Here is a 17,667-nt window from a genome sequence, read left to right as displayed (position 1 = left end):
AATAATGAACCAACATTGGGACAATGCACAATGTAATAAATCAGCATTATGCAGTAACACATAAGATGATTTAATGTTAGTTAATGATTCTATATAAGAATTACAAGCTACAAGCTACAAAAAGTATGGGTTACATAAAATTAAGTATTAGAAACAATGCACAAAAATTGTAATTGGAGCATTGACCTCAGAGGCACTGTATTTATATACAGGATCGATTTCATAAGTATAGACCCTCTATAATGAGACAGATTTCTCAAACAATGTCTTACAAAATACTAGAGTTGAGCTGAGGAATCTCTTCATCCAAGGAATTATAATATTTGGAGTGGTATCTTCACAATTTGTTTAAACATTTAATAGATATTTCTTAACTAACCTTTGTTGAGTTTCAAATGGCCTTAGACTTCTTGTGATTATAATGCTATTTCACTTAAAGTTGACATACATTTGTTTTTCTGGTTCCAAAACAACTGCAAAAACACAGAATAGCACATAAAAACCAGTTTCCAGTGGTCATAAAAAGCCAACTTAGTTTACCATTTGCAATACCACATAGTTTAAAATAATAAAACATGACATTAAGTAATGAATTATAGACATATTATAGCCATTTAATGTTCTGCTGAGAAACAGAAATGAAGAATGCTCATGTATGACATGCTGGTAATTGATCTAGGCATAAATGTGCTTCTATCATTTCTTCAAGGCCTTGTAGCTCATCACTGCATTAAGTATATGGAGTCCTCATTTTGTTAATGTTCTACCATGACAGATTTCTGCTTCAATGCTTTCTTTGCAGAGGCCATGATTCATTTATTAAGATCTATATTTAGTTTGTAAAGATAGCATAAAAAAGATGAAGTGCTTGGAATAGTCAGACCCATTGAGTAGTTTTATGATAGTTAAAATGTGCCAAATATGTTTGTAGAGATTCAACTCATGTGGTTCAATTAATTTTGTTCAATACAGATTATGGTAGGTATGTTTATGTGCATGATGAACATTGTTGATATTAATACAAGGTTTTGTAATTTGCCTTGGTCTGCCACACAATTATAAAAATGTCACTCTTAATATAGCATACAGTTTTATTATTAGAGATGAGAGATGAAGAGCCTTGGTTACAGTTGGGAAAGTTTAGTCAGGGATATTCAGTAAATGCGGTTTAAACAGAAAGTCTGGACATCGTTAAGTTCAGAATTCCGTTTTCAATGCCCTTGGAAAGCCGGAACCAATGGCCATTGAGCAGCATGAACAATAAAATATTGATTAAAAAAAGGGATCTGTCGTTTACCTAGAGCTTAGCCAGTTGCAGACATTATTTGTCTTTCATTATTAACTCTGAAATGCCTTTTTTAGTCGAGCAATTTTCAATGCCCAGTCCAATCCAATCCAATCCAATCACTGACATGTAAACATGCAGGAAAAATAAAATGTGTCACTCGGCACTACCTTTGTACAAAGTACTATTTCTGCATGTCAATTATGTGTGACAAATAAAAAGGTTCAAGGCTTTGTACACAACAGGAACTTCTGTAAAGTGATGTGAATGAGCAAGTAGCCATTTACTGTTGCATTTATGGCTGACTCAGGCAGCAAAATTTGCTTTCACAGCTGCAAGCTCTGACAAGGAAAAGCATCATAACTAAAGAGACATTTACATTTATATTTACATTTATGGCATTTGGCAGGCTTTCTAATCCAGAGCGATTTACAATTGTTCTCATTAATTCAACTAACAAGATGACAACTACCAGATGCAATATTAAGGCTTGACAAATTAACACAGATTTGTAGACGCAGCATTCTTGGCCTCTGCTCGGGCTAAGTACCTGCAACTTAGTCAGTTATTGAATTGGTTTAAAAGTCAAACTCATAGGTGGTGCAGAAGTTTTATCGCTTATCTTTCGCTTATCTTTCAGGGGTTCCATCAATAAATACTTAGGACCTTGAATACTTTTCCTTTGTTGCATTTTCAGTACATTGCACCTAACAGTCCATGTAATTACTTTATTCTTTTTGTTGGGCACAAACAGATTGGCACTGTTTACTTCAAGAATCACAAGAAACTAAAAAGGGAACCAACAAGAAATAAATGAACGCATATTAAAAAGGAATAGCGTCTAAAGAAATTGTATAAATCAAACATATTTTTTATGGGACTAAGACAGCATCATCTTTTATTTTAGATTCTGATTTTTTAAATGTAAGTATCTAAGTAGTTTAATGAACCTTGGAAGGAGAAGAAGACGACACATTAAGTCTGAAAAAAATATTATCTGAACAAAACCTCATTCTTAGCACTCATTCAGTGCTTTTTATTTTACATTTAAGATATTTGACAAAGATAGCAGCAGGACCTATGAATATCTGAAGATTATTTTCTGATCAAACAGGAAAAAAGATGTCTAAAGAGATCTTTTTTTTTTTGCATTTTAGGCCCACCAGGAAAGCGGGGAAGAAAAGGACACAACGGAGAACCCGGTAAGTAATTTCTTTCAAACACCTCACGGTTCAGTGTCCATGTCGTCTCGCTCAGCAGACAGTTTTCAAAACAAGTAACAAGACCCATTTGTGGAACTTATTCATTCAAGGGTAATAAGTGCTCCTTTCACATTTTCCTAATGAAAATGATGGAGACTTAAAATGCAACTGCCCCGGAGATTTGGATTCTCTGTCTGGTAATTCTGTTTTTACTGGACGTTTGTTAGGAAGTTCATACCTTAAACAGACCATCTAATCCTGCAAAAATAGACCTAATTCATTTCTAAAGGACTCAACACTGCCTTATACACAAACTGTATAAAATAGGTGCTGGTTCAAACTGTAGTGCAAAGAAGAAAAAAACTCAAATCTGAAATGCTATAAAGGATAAGTAAAGGACTTTGAAGACTAATGATCACAAGTGTTGAGAGGTGTAGGGGTTTAATATGATACAATGGTCCTATTGGACAGAGGTAGTCACTCCATAAAAATTAAGTGACTGCATATAAATTTGAATCACTGCATATAAAAGCTTTTTCCTTGGTGAGCTTGTGCTATGAGGTAGAGTTTAGCTCATTGGAAAGCAAAGGCAGTCACTGATAGACCAGACAGGACATTGGACTCCATTATTATTAATTCTGATGTGGGCTTTTAAGTTGCAGAAATTAAACACAATCAGGAAACGGGCCAAATATTCTTGTTGACTTTTCATCTTTGCATACAAATTCCTCTGCTTTTAATTTTGCTGAATTAGTTTCAAATCTTATAAATGGTTTGGAGTTGCATTTTCGTTTGAGTGGATGATTGTGTATATATTCTTGTGGGATATATTTAAAACTACCATTTACCATGCATGTCACTTCAAAGCCGGTTTAAAGAACGTGATGCATTGTGTTGTTATTTTGCATGATGCTTAAAAATGTAGTCAATTTTCTTTGGTTTAATGTTTTGGGGTTTGCTTTGTGCAGCAGTCCAAACTGAAATAACCTCCCATGGATAAATTGACTGGAAAAGCAGCCTGTGCTATCAAGAACAATGTGTAACAGTGTACAGTTGTGTGTAGTATCAGTATACAATAGGACAACAATTCCTTCTATTGTGCTGATATATGAACTGCATTGACGTGTTGCTCTAACAGCACGTTGCACAGCCAGACCAAGCATATCATGGCATTTTACACTCGGGCCACACACTTTCAGCCAGGCCAGATCTGCAGTTTCCAGCTCTGGTCTGCGACCACACACGCACAATTCCATTTAGGATGTGGTCCACAGGCATGCCAAAAAAAATGTGAGTTGATGCTCATATAATGAGTTTTTGAGATGTTCTTTTCCTCTCACCTTTATGCATCAGACTAATGGTCCACTAGAAGTAAAACTGCATAGGATCCAGGTTCCTCATAAAAGAATAAAATATATTGAGATGTAAATTTACTATTGGACTATGGGGAAAAGCTTTGGTTGATACTGCAAATAAAGAATATCTGTCTGAATGATATCTATATATTTTTTCAAATAGCACAAATATAAATATCTTGTATTCATACCCAGAAATTTGGTTCTATCAAACTTGAATGCATAGTTCTTTTATTATAAAATACATTTTAGCAGATCTTTTGACCATTAGTTTAAAGGAAGACCAATAGGTTTCCAAGGTGAGAAACACCAAACATGTGGGAAGACTGTCTGGATAGATGGAACATCCTTTCATCTGGTTGCACTTGGCCCAAAGTTTCCAGCTAATTGAGAGGCAAAAGCAAACTGGAAAAACACCAAGGTGTTTACCCAGGAACTAAAGTACAAAATTAGGGAGAGTGAATGGAGTTTGAGGAAGAACAGTCTTTTTTTTTTGGCTGGGCTGACTGGAGCAGTCATAGGTTGGGTTGGTGGTTGAGAGATGTAGCTGTTGAGTGAGAGCATGGCAGTTATCTAAGACCATTCAAAAGAGTGGTCACTGCTTGAATGCATTTGCACACACATACTGTAGGCGCCTATTCGTGTCCTCTGAGAAGTTTGGAGTCCTTGCATTTCTGACCAATTAACCACAGGAAAAAATCTATTAAAAGGTTTCATTCCAGCAGGTTACTATCCAAATGTAATAAGTTGCTTAACAAAACAAAAATGCTCAATTGAGAAAACTATATGCAAGAGCTATAAAAAAGAAATATATATATATAAACTGTTGAAAAATAGCTCTTACCCTTTTTCCACAATATAAATATTGACATTAGGAAACAATAGGTGAAAGTACCATTGGGATATTTACCAAGCATTCTTGGGTAATCTTTCAAATCCAGTTTTGTTCTTTCTCTCAGCTGAATCTGAAAAAAAAACAGAGAGGCAATGAGGCGGGATATATTGCTTTATTGCAAGGCTGCTACTCGTAAGCATGGTCAGTGTAACCAAATCAAACAGATCCCTCTCACTTCCACAGAGAGATTTTCTCATAAATGAGCTATAGCATCCTAATGATAATGTGTTAGAAAGTAACAAACCGCTGTCAAAGTAAATATAATACATTTGGGGTACTCTATGACGGTTGGTAGAATAAAAGTTAGCCTAACATGAACCATGTAGCTGTCAGTACTCAAGGCTGTTCCAGACACTTCTGTCATATCTGCAAGTGATATTTACTTACCCTTTCTTATGATTACACAGAGTCTATCTTGCCAACTTGCCAAGCAGCGATTAATTACCATTGTCAAACATTCAGAGTATTCCAGTACAGGAGCTGGGTTATTTTTCTTTTGTCTTGGGTCTTTGGACTAAGCTTACAAAGATGGCACTGTTATGTTTCCTCTGTGTTGCACATACAATATGAATAAACTGCTATGTACAAACACAGCCCAGTGTACTTCTAACTGTACTTCGGTAGTTGTATATTTTGTATAAATATTATACATTTTCATTTTCTGTACATAATCTACAAATATACTGTATGCTGTAAATTGCACAAAGAAAGTTGGTTTAAAACACTTAATTAAAGGTTAGTTCTTAAACTAACTGCTGACCTTCTCTGCTCTCCAAGCTGTTTTCTCTTTAGTGTTCTTATGAAATCATTAGGTTTGAAAAAGAGCTTAGAAAAACAAAAAAACAAAAATCAGACCTGGAGTGCTATACAGTGTAATTACTGCCCCTACCCTCATGAGTCATCAGTTGATTATTAAGTTGAACAGAGTTTATGAGCTGAAAAAGTATTGCCTCAAGGACATATTTTAGAGAAACATTTATATCAAATAAATTTCATATCTACAAGCTATTACCAATTTTTTTTCTATATAATTACAATACAATAATTTCCTTACGTTATACAACAAAATTGCAGTCCTGTACTGGTAAAGGAAGACAGTTAGGAATCTGAAGGATTTTTCAAAACTCCTTTGTAAATTTGTGGATGAATTTAGCAAAAGGATGTGACTGAGAAGGAAGTGAAGTAAGAACAGCCCATATCTCCTGGTTAAATCTGATTCCCTGTCATTGTTTATGTACAACAGTTAGGAAATAAAGTCAGGAAAGAAGATATGTTGAGATTTTGCCTAGGTGCTAATTTTATATGCTGTGAGTATTAATAAAACACATGAATCTGCATGCATGCAGAAATGCGATACATTGATACTTGGTACGCTGGAGAAGTGTAGCCGGAAGCATGTTCTTTCCGTTGGTGTATAATATATTTATAACTATTATTTTAGACTAATTTGGATTGAAACCATGTTAGGGAACATCTAAGATACAGCTGCTTATGAACATTTCCTGACAGTACAATTAATCTCTTGTCTGCTAATTAATGAGCATTTTTCTGTTTTTTCCCCTTTTCTCATAGGACCCCCTGTAAGTACCATGGCAAAGAGATGAATTTGATTTGTATGAGTGATTGTGCACCATTTAAGGTAAAAACTCTGCTGACTTGGAATTGGAAGTTGCATAATTTTTTATTATTATTATTTTTTTCTTGTGGAGTATTTTTGTGTGTGCTATTATAATCATGCTGTCAAAAAAAAATCTAATTTCTCATTGACCACTACATATAGTAGGCTAAGCCTGTGGTTTATAAAAAAAAGCCAATGGATAAATCTAATGAAGCAAATGCAACTGGAGTAGATTTCTTTAATGTGCAAATGAGCTGGAACAAAGTTTACCAAACAGTGAGACCTTGGCAAAAACCTCTCACTATTTTAAAGAATGTCTGGCCTATGACATAAAGGTACCTATGACCGGGTAACGATCGAAGTCCACAAAATGGTGAATAGAACGAGAAGCTCATTGTTTTTGCATTTACTGACACCTACCAGAGACATTTTAAGGTTGAGTTAAGATGAAGCCAGGTGGTAAAAGGCATTTTATTCAGCCATCAATCACTCTGTTGGCTGCTGTGTATCAACTAATGCTCAAACAGAAACTCACTAGAAATAGATGGAGTTACAAGTTACAAATAAACACACACAAAAAAAAAAAAAAAGATTTATTTTCAGTGTTCATTACAAAATAAAAGTAGCATATGATTCTATGTAAAATTCTGTCTTTAATCACAATGTGATAACACAACACCACAGAGACAACATTTCTGAAATGGCTATTTTTATCTTCTCTGCCAATGAAGTGTTGCATACTAATTCAAGGGAAGAAGATCTTATAGTTATTAGATGTGCAGGAAAATGAAGTGAGTTGATAGTGTAAATTTAATTGACATGTAACAATTATCTGAATGAATCTTATGAACAGAAAATAATGCGTGTGAGTTAAATTGGGCTCTGTAACTGATCGCTTAGGAGCTTGCCGTTCATGAGACTGTATAAAAAGAACTAAGAATATAACAAATTCTTCAATAACAAAGTGTTCCATTTCTCTCCTCCAGATAATGTTTTGGAGAGATTGTGATTTAAATGATGGAAACGTTTCTTATTTAGGAAATTTCAAAATGACAATAAGACCTTTAAATAAGGTTGGAAAAGCAAAGCTAGCCACAGGTTTTCTCTCCAGACAAATAAAACAATTAGCAAATTTGTTTTACCAAAGCTATGTTAACATGTTTAAAGGGATTAATAGGTCTATGGAAAAAGACTGCCAACCCTTGGATGGATGATGGTGCACTCAGCGGCCCAAAAATTACGACTTAAAGATGTCTTAGTTTAATAATGCATAAAAATACCTCTTACAAATATAAAGAAATACATCTTTAGATGTCTGTAATCATTTCCTGCAGTGGGTTGTAATTAAAGAAATAAACAAACAAAAAAAAGATGAAATAATTTGAAATTGTTTTTCCGGTCAAAAATGTGACATAAATGCTACTATCACACTTATAAACTATAGAAAACAATTAGATTTATATCCATGTGAGGGCACATACAACACATTCAGACTATAGGTTCTATTTAGCATGTTGTCTTGATCTGTTAGTCTGAAACACAATCAATCATCATGTGGTGAGCCACGAACACAATGAAGGATGCACAACAAGGTCAGCATGAATATTAGCCCAGAAGCTCTGTTCCTCAGGCTAAACCACAATAACAGATTTATTTGAAAATGCAAATCACTGAGACATTATCTTAACTAATGTAACCTGTATAGCATTAACTTTCAAGTGATGTTTTCCCCAGTGTGTGCGTGGATCTGATATACACAAACATTTTTTTCTTTTGTTTTGTTTTGCTTTAACTAGACCTTATGACTCCCAGTCAGCCTTTAAGCATCCACACAAATTGTTGGCATGGAATTGCATTTTTCCATGGTATTTTCCTTTTTAAAAATATTCGAAGGAACAGTGTGTCATGGTAAATGAATTATGCAGTAGGCCTGCCCAGGATTAGAAAAACCTCGGAGACACCCAGAAGCTCAGCCCTTGGCCTCATCCATAATTAAGTGCACCTGTTAATAAAACATCTTCCAGTTGGACTTTGATCAGCTTTATACCTCTCCTCTGCTGAAAGGAGATTTAGGAGAGTTCAAACACTAACTTGCTATTAATCATTACAGCATATTGAAAAGTAAGGAAAAAAAATGCTAGGCAGACAGTTTATAATACAAGTCCTATATGGATAAAGGAAACAAATGAAAAACAGTATCTTCTATAAATGTATTCTGTTGTTTGGTGCACATGAATGTCCAATTACATTTAAATGCTCACAAGTAATTTCAGAATTTAACCATTCCTGTGTAAAAGGCCTTGCATTTTACATGAAAATCTTTGATCTGAAAAGCTACCAAATCCCAAGAAAGCAATATCCTGATTGGCTTGTGTGTTGCCTAGCAATGAAGGTATAAAACGTCTTCCAAATGCATTCTCAAAGACTACCAACTAGAGGTGGCACAGCTAAATTCAAATATGAATCACATCTGCACTGATAACTGTTCATCCCTATTACTACATCACCAATGGGGTATGGAAATGCTTGGTTTACAAATATTTATTTGCAGAAGCATACAGTATGTGCCTGAATAGTCCATAAAAAATATTAATCATTGGAATGCCAGACAAATGTACTGTGTCTATCAGCATGAGGCTAGGTCAGATGTTAAAAATGTCAGCATCATGTAATTGTGGGTGTAAATTGCTAAATGTTAAATACAGTGAGAGTCAGCCATGTCATGGTAACTGATTAGGAGAAGCAAAATGTGTGCTGTTAAATGTAATTTTTTTATTAAATAAAAATATACGTCTGAAACTGTACCAGATAGAAGAATGTACAAAAAAATAAATGAGCAAAACTCAACAAGGAAGAAAAGAACTGACAAGGAGTGACATCTGTGCCATGCCACTGCTGCCATGAGTCAGGAAAACACATGGGGCTGTTCCAAAAGGCTGTTCATATTGTGCAAAAAAAAAGAAAAAAATAGAGAAAGTTTCAGTGTTGACAGGCATTTAAAATCAGCCAGATTCAATCTGGTATAGTCAGGAGGCCAAGAAACTGGAGAAGTGCAATCTATTACAGTATATTTATACTGCGATAACAGAAGTTTTCAACGAACAGCAATACCGCTGTACAATTGTAAGACATGTATATTTGCTAAGCTTGTTGTTAGCAAACTCAGTGGCGACAAGAGTCCTGACAGAGAAATAGTTAACATTATTGCCTATTAAATCAAATATATATAAATGAATCAGATATATTTATATGAGAAACTTCATAGTTATACTGTAAAATACTCTTAAATACAAAGATCTGTTTATAATTTTTTTCAAATAAAACTATACAGTGTTATTTCAAATGAGATGAAGCCTTTAAAGCATCACTGCATTCCGTCAACTGGCTTCCTGTAGCTGCCCAAATCCGATTTTAAAACACTATTGTTTGCCTACAGACCCAAAAATGGATTAGTACTCACATACATGAAAGCATTTAAAAGCGCTTCTCTGTGCACAATAACTCCTTCAAGTATGGCTCGATTTTATCTTTCATCTTTAAAAACATGAGGTGGACATGCGTTACGATTATTCTTTGTACTTGCACTGAAGTGGTGGAATGAACATTCTTTGACTCTATATTCTGTAGGTGTGCAATGCACATGAAAGAAAGAAAGAAAATTTGTACTGTTGTTTTTGCTGTAACAACATGTACCAATTCCTTTCTAACAAGGATTAAGCTTGATGGTATTTTTAGACTCTGGCCTCTTTGTACTAGAATGAGGATGTTTTTGATGGAGACTTCAAAACACTTATTTAAGTCATTCTGGATTAAGGCATCTGCCAAAGGAATTTAATGGAAATGGAAATTGATCCAAGAAAGGTCACAAACTCAGGTGGCTTTAGAAGATGTACATGACATCAGCCAATTCCTAATGTTAGGGTATATAAATATTAGCAATGAAAAGTAATGAAGTGCCACTTTGTTTATAGGACATGAGCTAAATACAGGATTAAAATGTTGGCATTGCAGTACAGTACTGTGTTTCTAAAAGGAAGCAATACATATAAGTCTCAATTAAGATTGTTAAGATGGAGGTGATTACCAGTATATCAAATAGTCTATATACACTATATTGATTGATGTATTGGGAGACCTGACTTTTCCAGACATGTATGGTTCTTCCCCAAATGTTCCCACAATGTTGGAGGAACACAACTGTATAGGGTGTCTTTGAACTAAGATCCCCAAACTTGTTCCAGTAATGCCTCTGTGCACAAAGCCAGCTACATGAAGATATGCCGATTATTAGGCAGGTCCATTCTGCACTTGCATGAGAGAACATAACTTTGCCATTCCAGCAGGTGGCCTCCAAACAGAGAAACCTGGATAGGCTAGAACTGTGACTATATAAAGCAAGCAGGGTCTACACCTGCCGCAATCATTGCTAACGAATAGCTTTTTTCAATCATATCAGCTAAGCTGCAAAGACAAGAATTGTTGAAGAGTTGAATGAAATGAAAACAAGTGCATTCCCTCTTTACTCCATCATTGTTTTTCATAATTTTTTTTCCTTGTGTGCTCATTTGCTAAGCTGATTACTAATCGGAAATCTATTTTTTTAAATGAGTTCTGCCTTTAAATAGATAAGTAGAATCCGTCGAAAAACAGCTGATGCCATCCGACCACAGCCAACAGTGCGGAACACACCAAAAAACTGAAGCCAAACGAAGCCTAAAATCTACCCGACATTGACTGATGGCCGACTGTCATCTTAATGTGTCCCAGGTCTTATCCTTTGTTCTTAATCTAGCCTTTTATATTTAATTGGCCAAAATTTATGCTTCTTTTTAAAAAAAGGATGAGAATAACATTTGGAGAGTGAATATGATTGATTTTTTGGAACTATATTGTTATTAAGCCTTAAACCAGCTGTAGTTTAGTCTACAGGTAGGCACAGTTACCAAAACCTGCCAGCAAGTTTACTAATTGGAACGGCTTTTGATGTTCTATAAATATTTAATTCAAGCAATTTTCTGTATCATGTCTTATTAATTAAGATAGATTTTATGAGATGAATGGGGGGAATCATATATAGGCCATCTGCTGCCCTGATTTCTAAATATCGACATCGGCCAGAGAAAAACCCATCGATTGACCTCTACTACTGAACACCTTTGGGATAAAATGAAACCCTAGGCCTCCGCATTCAACACCAGTATCTAATTTAAAAAATGCCCTTGTTGTTGACTGAGCACAAATCTTTATAACCACATTCCAAAATATAGTGCAGGGGTCCCCAACCCGCGCTATAATATTTGGTACCGGGCTGCAAAAAAAAATGTTGTGGTTAAAATTATAGTTATTTTTCTTAAATTATTTCCACCCTTGCCTCACTATCTGTTACGGAATACCAGGAGTCAGAAGCCGGGAGTAAAACAAGGTGAAATTTATTGATCTTGGAACAGAACAAACACAGAAGAATCAGAAAAGGGAGTGCGGGAAATAATGAACTTAGCTGTCACTTGTTGCATGAGAAGGGTAACCAAGAACACAGGGGAACTCAGAAGAAACAGGAGCGGAAGGTAGTCTAAGGTAGGTGATCTAAGGTAGGTATAAGGTAGATCAGACGGTGAGTGAGAGGGGAGAGAGATCTTTTGAATGGTTCTAATGAAGAGGAAACAGGTGCAAGTGATTAAAAGGAAAGAGAGGCTGAGCGGGAGTGTTGAGCATTAGAGGGGGGCGTGGCTGGGGATTCTCTGACACTACCGCATTTGACTCTGGCATGCCATTTTACACATCAGCAACACAAGCTTAGCCTTGAAATAGGAAGGAATGAGCAAACGATGAAACAGCAGAAGGGTCACAGACTACCAGCAAAAAAAAAATCTGCATTGAAAAGAAAATACCAAGATTCCCTTTCAGGGACTCAAACTGCATCGAAACGCTTTGGGAACGCGCCCGAGTGTTTAGCGTGACCAGTCCTTGCCTGGTGTGTGTAATCAGTAAAAAAGTGGACACTGGCCATCACGACCAGGAAGTATAAAAATGCATACGGAGAGAGTCAGCATTAGCTTCTGTTTGCACTCTGTGTGTATGTGTTGAATTGTCAAAAAAAAAAAAAAAAAAAAAAAAAAAAAATATATATATATATTCCTGGGAGCGGAGCAGGCTAGTCGGCTCTTGAGAAAGCCGGCTGCATGTCAATGCCATCGCTCCGCTTCCGAGTGCAGGTATCTTCTTCTTCCAAGAGAGCTTGGAGAAAGAGGAGTCCTTGGAGAAAGACTGATCAACTGCTACGGCCCTCCCAAAAGAGGCCTCCCTCGTAATAAGCAGACTCTGAGCAGGTGGATTGTTGATGCCATCACATCACCCTATGAGTTCTCTGGTCTCCCCGCACCCGGAGTATGGCTGCCTCAAAATCTTGGTCCTCTGGAGTTCCCCTCCAAGACATATGTAACACTGCAGGTTGGTTCACATGCTGAACTTTGTGCGGTTCTATAACCTATACCGCAGTGCCACTTCTGGCCCCTCAGTACTCCTCTAGCTGTGTTTGACAGACACACACCAGGCAAGGACTGGTCACTCTGGTGTGATTGGACACTTGTTCCCAAAGCATTTCAACGCAGCTCGAGATCCTGAAAGGAAACGTCTCTAGGTGACGTATGTAACCCTAGTTCCCTGAGGGAACGAGGAGCTGCGTCTTTATGCCACACCTCCGGCATCCCTGCAGTGCTTCCTTCTCCCTTACAGAAGCTGATGCTGTCTCTCTCTGTATGCTTTTTATACTTCCTGGTCGTGAATTCACCCTGTCGGTGACGGCCAGCGTCCAATGTTTGACTGATTACACATATTAATTCAGAGCGCAAACACTCGGTTACATTTCGAAAGTGTTTAGGGAACTAGGGTTACATATGTAACCTAGAGACATTCCTACCTAAGTTACAGGTTAATTGCAACAGGTGATACACAAGCTTCTGACCTGCTAAGCATAATTTGCGGTAACTGACTAGTCATTGAAGCCATGAAACCCTCAAAACTGCTTTGCCAAACTGAAAGAAAAACACCCTGCGTTAAAAGACAAGCCTTTGGAATTTTTTTAAGAAAATAATTTGAACATGAAGAACAAAAAAACTGTTTATTAAGGTACACCACGTCATCATTCTTAGTTGCGGACCACATTGCTAAAGCTAAGAGGCCTTTTACTAAAAATTGCTTTTGCCTGCAACTTCCCCAAGAGGCTGGGGGGCATTTAGGTTTGACAACACGGATCAAGGAGGTCGCTTTCAAATGTGAGTCTGCACACTGTGTCATCCATAGGGAAATGCTGGCGAGCAGAAAACTCTCACCTGAGCTTAACAGTGTTTTGCAAGATGTAATTAAAGTTATTAACCACATCAAAGTGCATGTCTTTAATTCGCATCTGTTCAAGCAGCTCTGTGAAGAGATGGATGCAGAACATAGACGCCTTCTTTTGTACACAGAAGTTAGTTGGCTTTCCAAAGGCAAATCGCTGGCTAGAGTTTTTGAGTTTCGGAGATTGCAAAGATTTCTTCTAGAAAAATGATGGTGGCTTTTAATCCATTTTTAAGACTTCTTTGCATTCTAGATTAAAGTCAAAGCAGAATATCCCGACATCACAAAAGCACTGAAAGCACCTTCCTGAGTTTCCAACCTCTTTTCTTTGTGAAGTGGGGTTTTCTGCAGAGACAGCCACCAAAACAAGACAACGGAGTAGACTAGACATATCGAACACAATTCGAGTCACTGTCTCCCATCACACAAGATGGGACCATCCAGTTACAGGGACACAATGACGCTGCATAATTGCCTAATATAAAGTGTAATTGTTGCATTCAGATTACATAATATGATCTGACAAAGGTTTTTATTATTGGAACCCCTGTGCCTCTACTTGGTTCGTGGAAAAGTTTTCATTCATGAAACTGGTCCCTGGTACAAAAAAGGTTGGGGACTGCTGATCTAGTGGAAGTTATTCCCAGAAGGCTAAAAAGTTAGGTATTAGAAAAATAACACAAAATCAGTAATTAATGTTTATTCTACTTGGTTGCAATCCTGAATCTGAGCATTATCTCTGCTCATGCTCTTTCAGTAACTGTAATGGATCCATTTTTAGTGCTTTCTTGTTTTGACGAATATCTGCCTTAAAATTTCTTGATGACATTCCTCAAGTGAGTATGTTTGCGTCATTGTTCTGGTTTTAAGGTGATGCACTGCCTATTTGGTTTTTGAAGTAATTGGCTGCATGTGAGCAGCTATGATGCTTCTGTATACTTCAGAATTCGTTCTGCCACTTCTGTCAGCAGTCACATCATCAGTAAAGACAAGTGAGCAGTTCCTTTGGCAGCTGTGCATATCCATGTCACCATGGTTCACAGATGAAGTGTTACACATTGGATCATGTGTAATTCATTTGTTTTATACACTTTCTTTATTCCTTCTGTCTATAAGACTTTGTCCATGAAGTCTATAGCCATCTTTAGTTCTTTTAGCAAACTGTTGTTTATCTTGTGTTCAACAGTTTTTGTTCATGATTGAAAGCAATCTTTATTTATATTGTGGTCCTGTGTTTTTTTTTCAAGTTGTTTACAATTTGTTAAGCTCATCAATGCATGCTTGCTTCTGAGTAAAGTAGGAAAACTATTGGATTTTTTATTTGTTCTTATTTTTTATATCATTATAGTCTACTGGCATTTAAATAAGTCTTTTTTTATTGAAAAACAGCAACTAATCTAATACTACTTCCAAAATAAACTGTGTATATTTTGTTATCTCTGTTTATTCGTGCAAAAATTATACATAGCTGGACATAGAAATAATGAGGCATTGGTTGATCTGCATGCTAAATGAAAATCATGGCAATGTAATGAGCTGGCCTCAATCATAAAATGAAAGAAAGGTCCAAGATCAATAAAGCAAAATAACCATCTTGCACATCAATTAACGTCAAAGATTTATCTTTAGTAATGTTATGTGTAATTAGAATATAAAACATTTCAAAGAGCAATGACTTACAAATATACTAAGAAAAAAAAATATTATAACATTTTGCCAATTCTGCATGTAGTCACTGTCAAGAGAGAAGCATGTATTGGAAACAGTATATAAACTGTCTTTTAAAGTCATTTTGTTAAGCAAAATGTTATATGGCTTGAACTCCTTATAAATACTGTGCATATATAGTGAGAAAGTTTGGATATAATCTCCTGTCAATAAAGACTCAAAGTCTAACACAGAAACTATGTTATGTAACTGGGAGTATAAAGTGTGGGAGTTTGGAATTGTGCTGAGTTGTGGCATACTTCAGCTATTGGAAAAAGACCAGTTTCACTTGTGCTTTTAGGCCTCCTTGGACACACCACTCTACTTATAAGGTGAACTGCTAATTAACTCGCCTGACAGCACATTGAACCTTTGCGGTTCTTTACTGCATGACTCCTTCAGTTAAACCACTTTATTCAGCCATACAATGCAACTCCATCTACACACGTGCACATATGCAGCCATCATTAAAGCCACTTTGGGCCAGACCAATTGTGATACAATGCGATTATGGGAACCAGATGCCTTTTCCCAAAGTCAGTTTTCCAGTGCTTTTTCCTATTCCAGCCCAACCTCCAACACTGTGATTCCCTTGACAGGCACCAGCCATTTTGTGGTAATCTGTTTTAACCCACTCTGTTCTGATTGCTTACATCCCTGTTCTTGATTAGATTTCCCACTCAAAAACATTCCAAAGAGCTCATTGCTCAAGGGTTCTGATTCAGACCTAACATACAGACATGAGGTATGCCATTTGTCCTCTGGCCCTAGCTGTTTCTTTAGGTTGGTGGTTTGGCGTCCATTTAGTAAACTCCCCACAAAAGCATTAAAGTCTCTTCAGTAAAGCCTTGAAAGTGCAGTGCCAATTACCCCCACTTGTTCCATTGTTATCATGAACTGTTGGTTTGTGTTCCTGTTTATCCCAAAGCTGCCATTGATTTGCTTGTTGTGCTTCATTTAATAATATTTTAAGCTTTAGCTACACAGATGTTTGAGCAGCATTCGACAAATCATGAAATACTAAATTAATTGGCTCAAGTGAATAATGGCAATAACAGGTATGGATGAGTGTAATTTGGAGAACAATTTAACAGTTCAGTATCAGCCTTTGTGTCTGCTGATTTACATGAAGTAGTCTGCCATTCCTCATAATCAAGCACTTTCTCAGTAAGAGGAAGGCAGTCAAAATGACTCGTTTTATGGCCATGTTTTACAACAATTGCCACTTTGGATTTATTTCATCCACAGTTTTAATGTGTGTGGGTAACAACTCCCATACCAATAAATACTCTACAGTCTATGTGTAGGCCTTTCTTTGAAGCAAGTGTGGGTATTTAATGAAGCATGCTAGGCCTAAGTTTCCTTGTAGGCCTACGCTAAATATCCTCTAAGGCCAAGAGAATGCATATATTGTGCTTGTGCTCCTCAAAAAAAAAATTCTGGTAAATATACAAATACTTCATACATGATTCTGCTTAGTATTTTTTCACACAGTTTTCTCACTTTTTTGTTGCTTTGTCAATGACGAGTGCCAGTATAGTAGATATATTTGTTACAAATATTGGTGGTTTTGATTTATACTGTATATTGCCAATGGAAGTTATAAAAAAACATCCAAAAAATGAACTGTAATACTGCTGGTTGCTCAAATACCTTTATATAGAAGGTTTTGTTCTGTAAATTGTTAATGAAATGATGTCCTCATATATAATGGACAATATAGTGGTTCATGCAACATACCTTTTACATTAGTTATAGTTCAAGCTTCACAATGAATTAGAAAAAACATAAGTGTACCATTATTCTAAAACATATAGCAGTAAATTCATTGCTACATTTTAAGGATGGCTCCAAAGACCCTGCTTCTCTGAAAAGGAATTTGGAGACAAATGTTTTTCTAACTAACTGTGAGCAACTTAAAGAGATAATGAAGTCAGTCACTGATAATCACTAATAAATGTGCCTCAGGTGAATGGCAGCTTTTGGCAGCTAATAAATTCTTAAAATTATTGTATATGAGTTGGGTTGTTGCTGACAGCTATTAACACAAGCCTTTTGTCGCTTGTTCTAGATAACTATTGGTTAAAGTTCTTTTTGAAAAGGCTATTAATCTTCATGTACAGTCAGAAAGAGGGTATTGACTGTGAAAAAGAACTTTAAAAATGGGGTGCAAGGGCTCTGAGTGACAGTGATTGATTACATGTGGTACTTTTTCTATAATATAAATATATAATCCCTTAAGATTTGTTGGTGATGGTAGTTACAACAAC

At 36.3% G+C, this 17,667-nt stretch overlaps 1 protein-coding gene across 1 annotated transcript in view; it reads left to right on the top strand.

Annotated features, from left to right (window-relative positions):
- col25a1 (collagen type XXV alpha 1 chain) overlaps positions 1-17,667 on the top strand; it is a 158,281-nt gene that overhangs the window by 72,434 nt on the left and 68,180 nt on the right. The window contains exons 3-4 of the mRNA XM_083542268.1: positions 2,443-2,487; positions 6,310-6,317. Coding sequence (XP_083398394.1) covers positions 2,443-2,487; positions 6,310-6,317 — 53 coding nt within the window. The remainder of the gene's footprint in view (positions 1-2,442; positions 2,488-6,309; positions 6,318-17,667) is intronic.

This window comes from Silurus aristotelis, assembly GCF_946808225.1.
Source record: "Silurus aristotelis genome assembly, chromosome: 5".
In the NCBI taxonomy this organism is placed as follows: domain Eukaryota; kingdom Metazoa; phylum Chordata; class Actinopteri; order Siluriformes; family Siluridae; genus Silurus; species Silurus aristotelis.
Note: the sequence above shows the minus strand (reverse complement) of the source record. Positions and strands in the feature narration are given on the sequence as shown.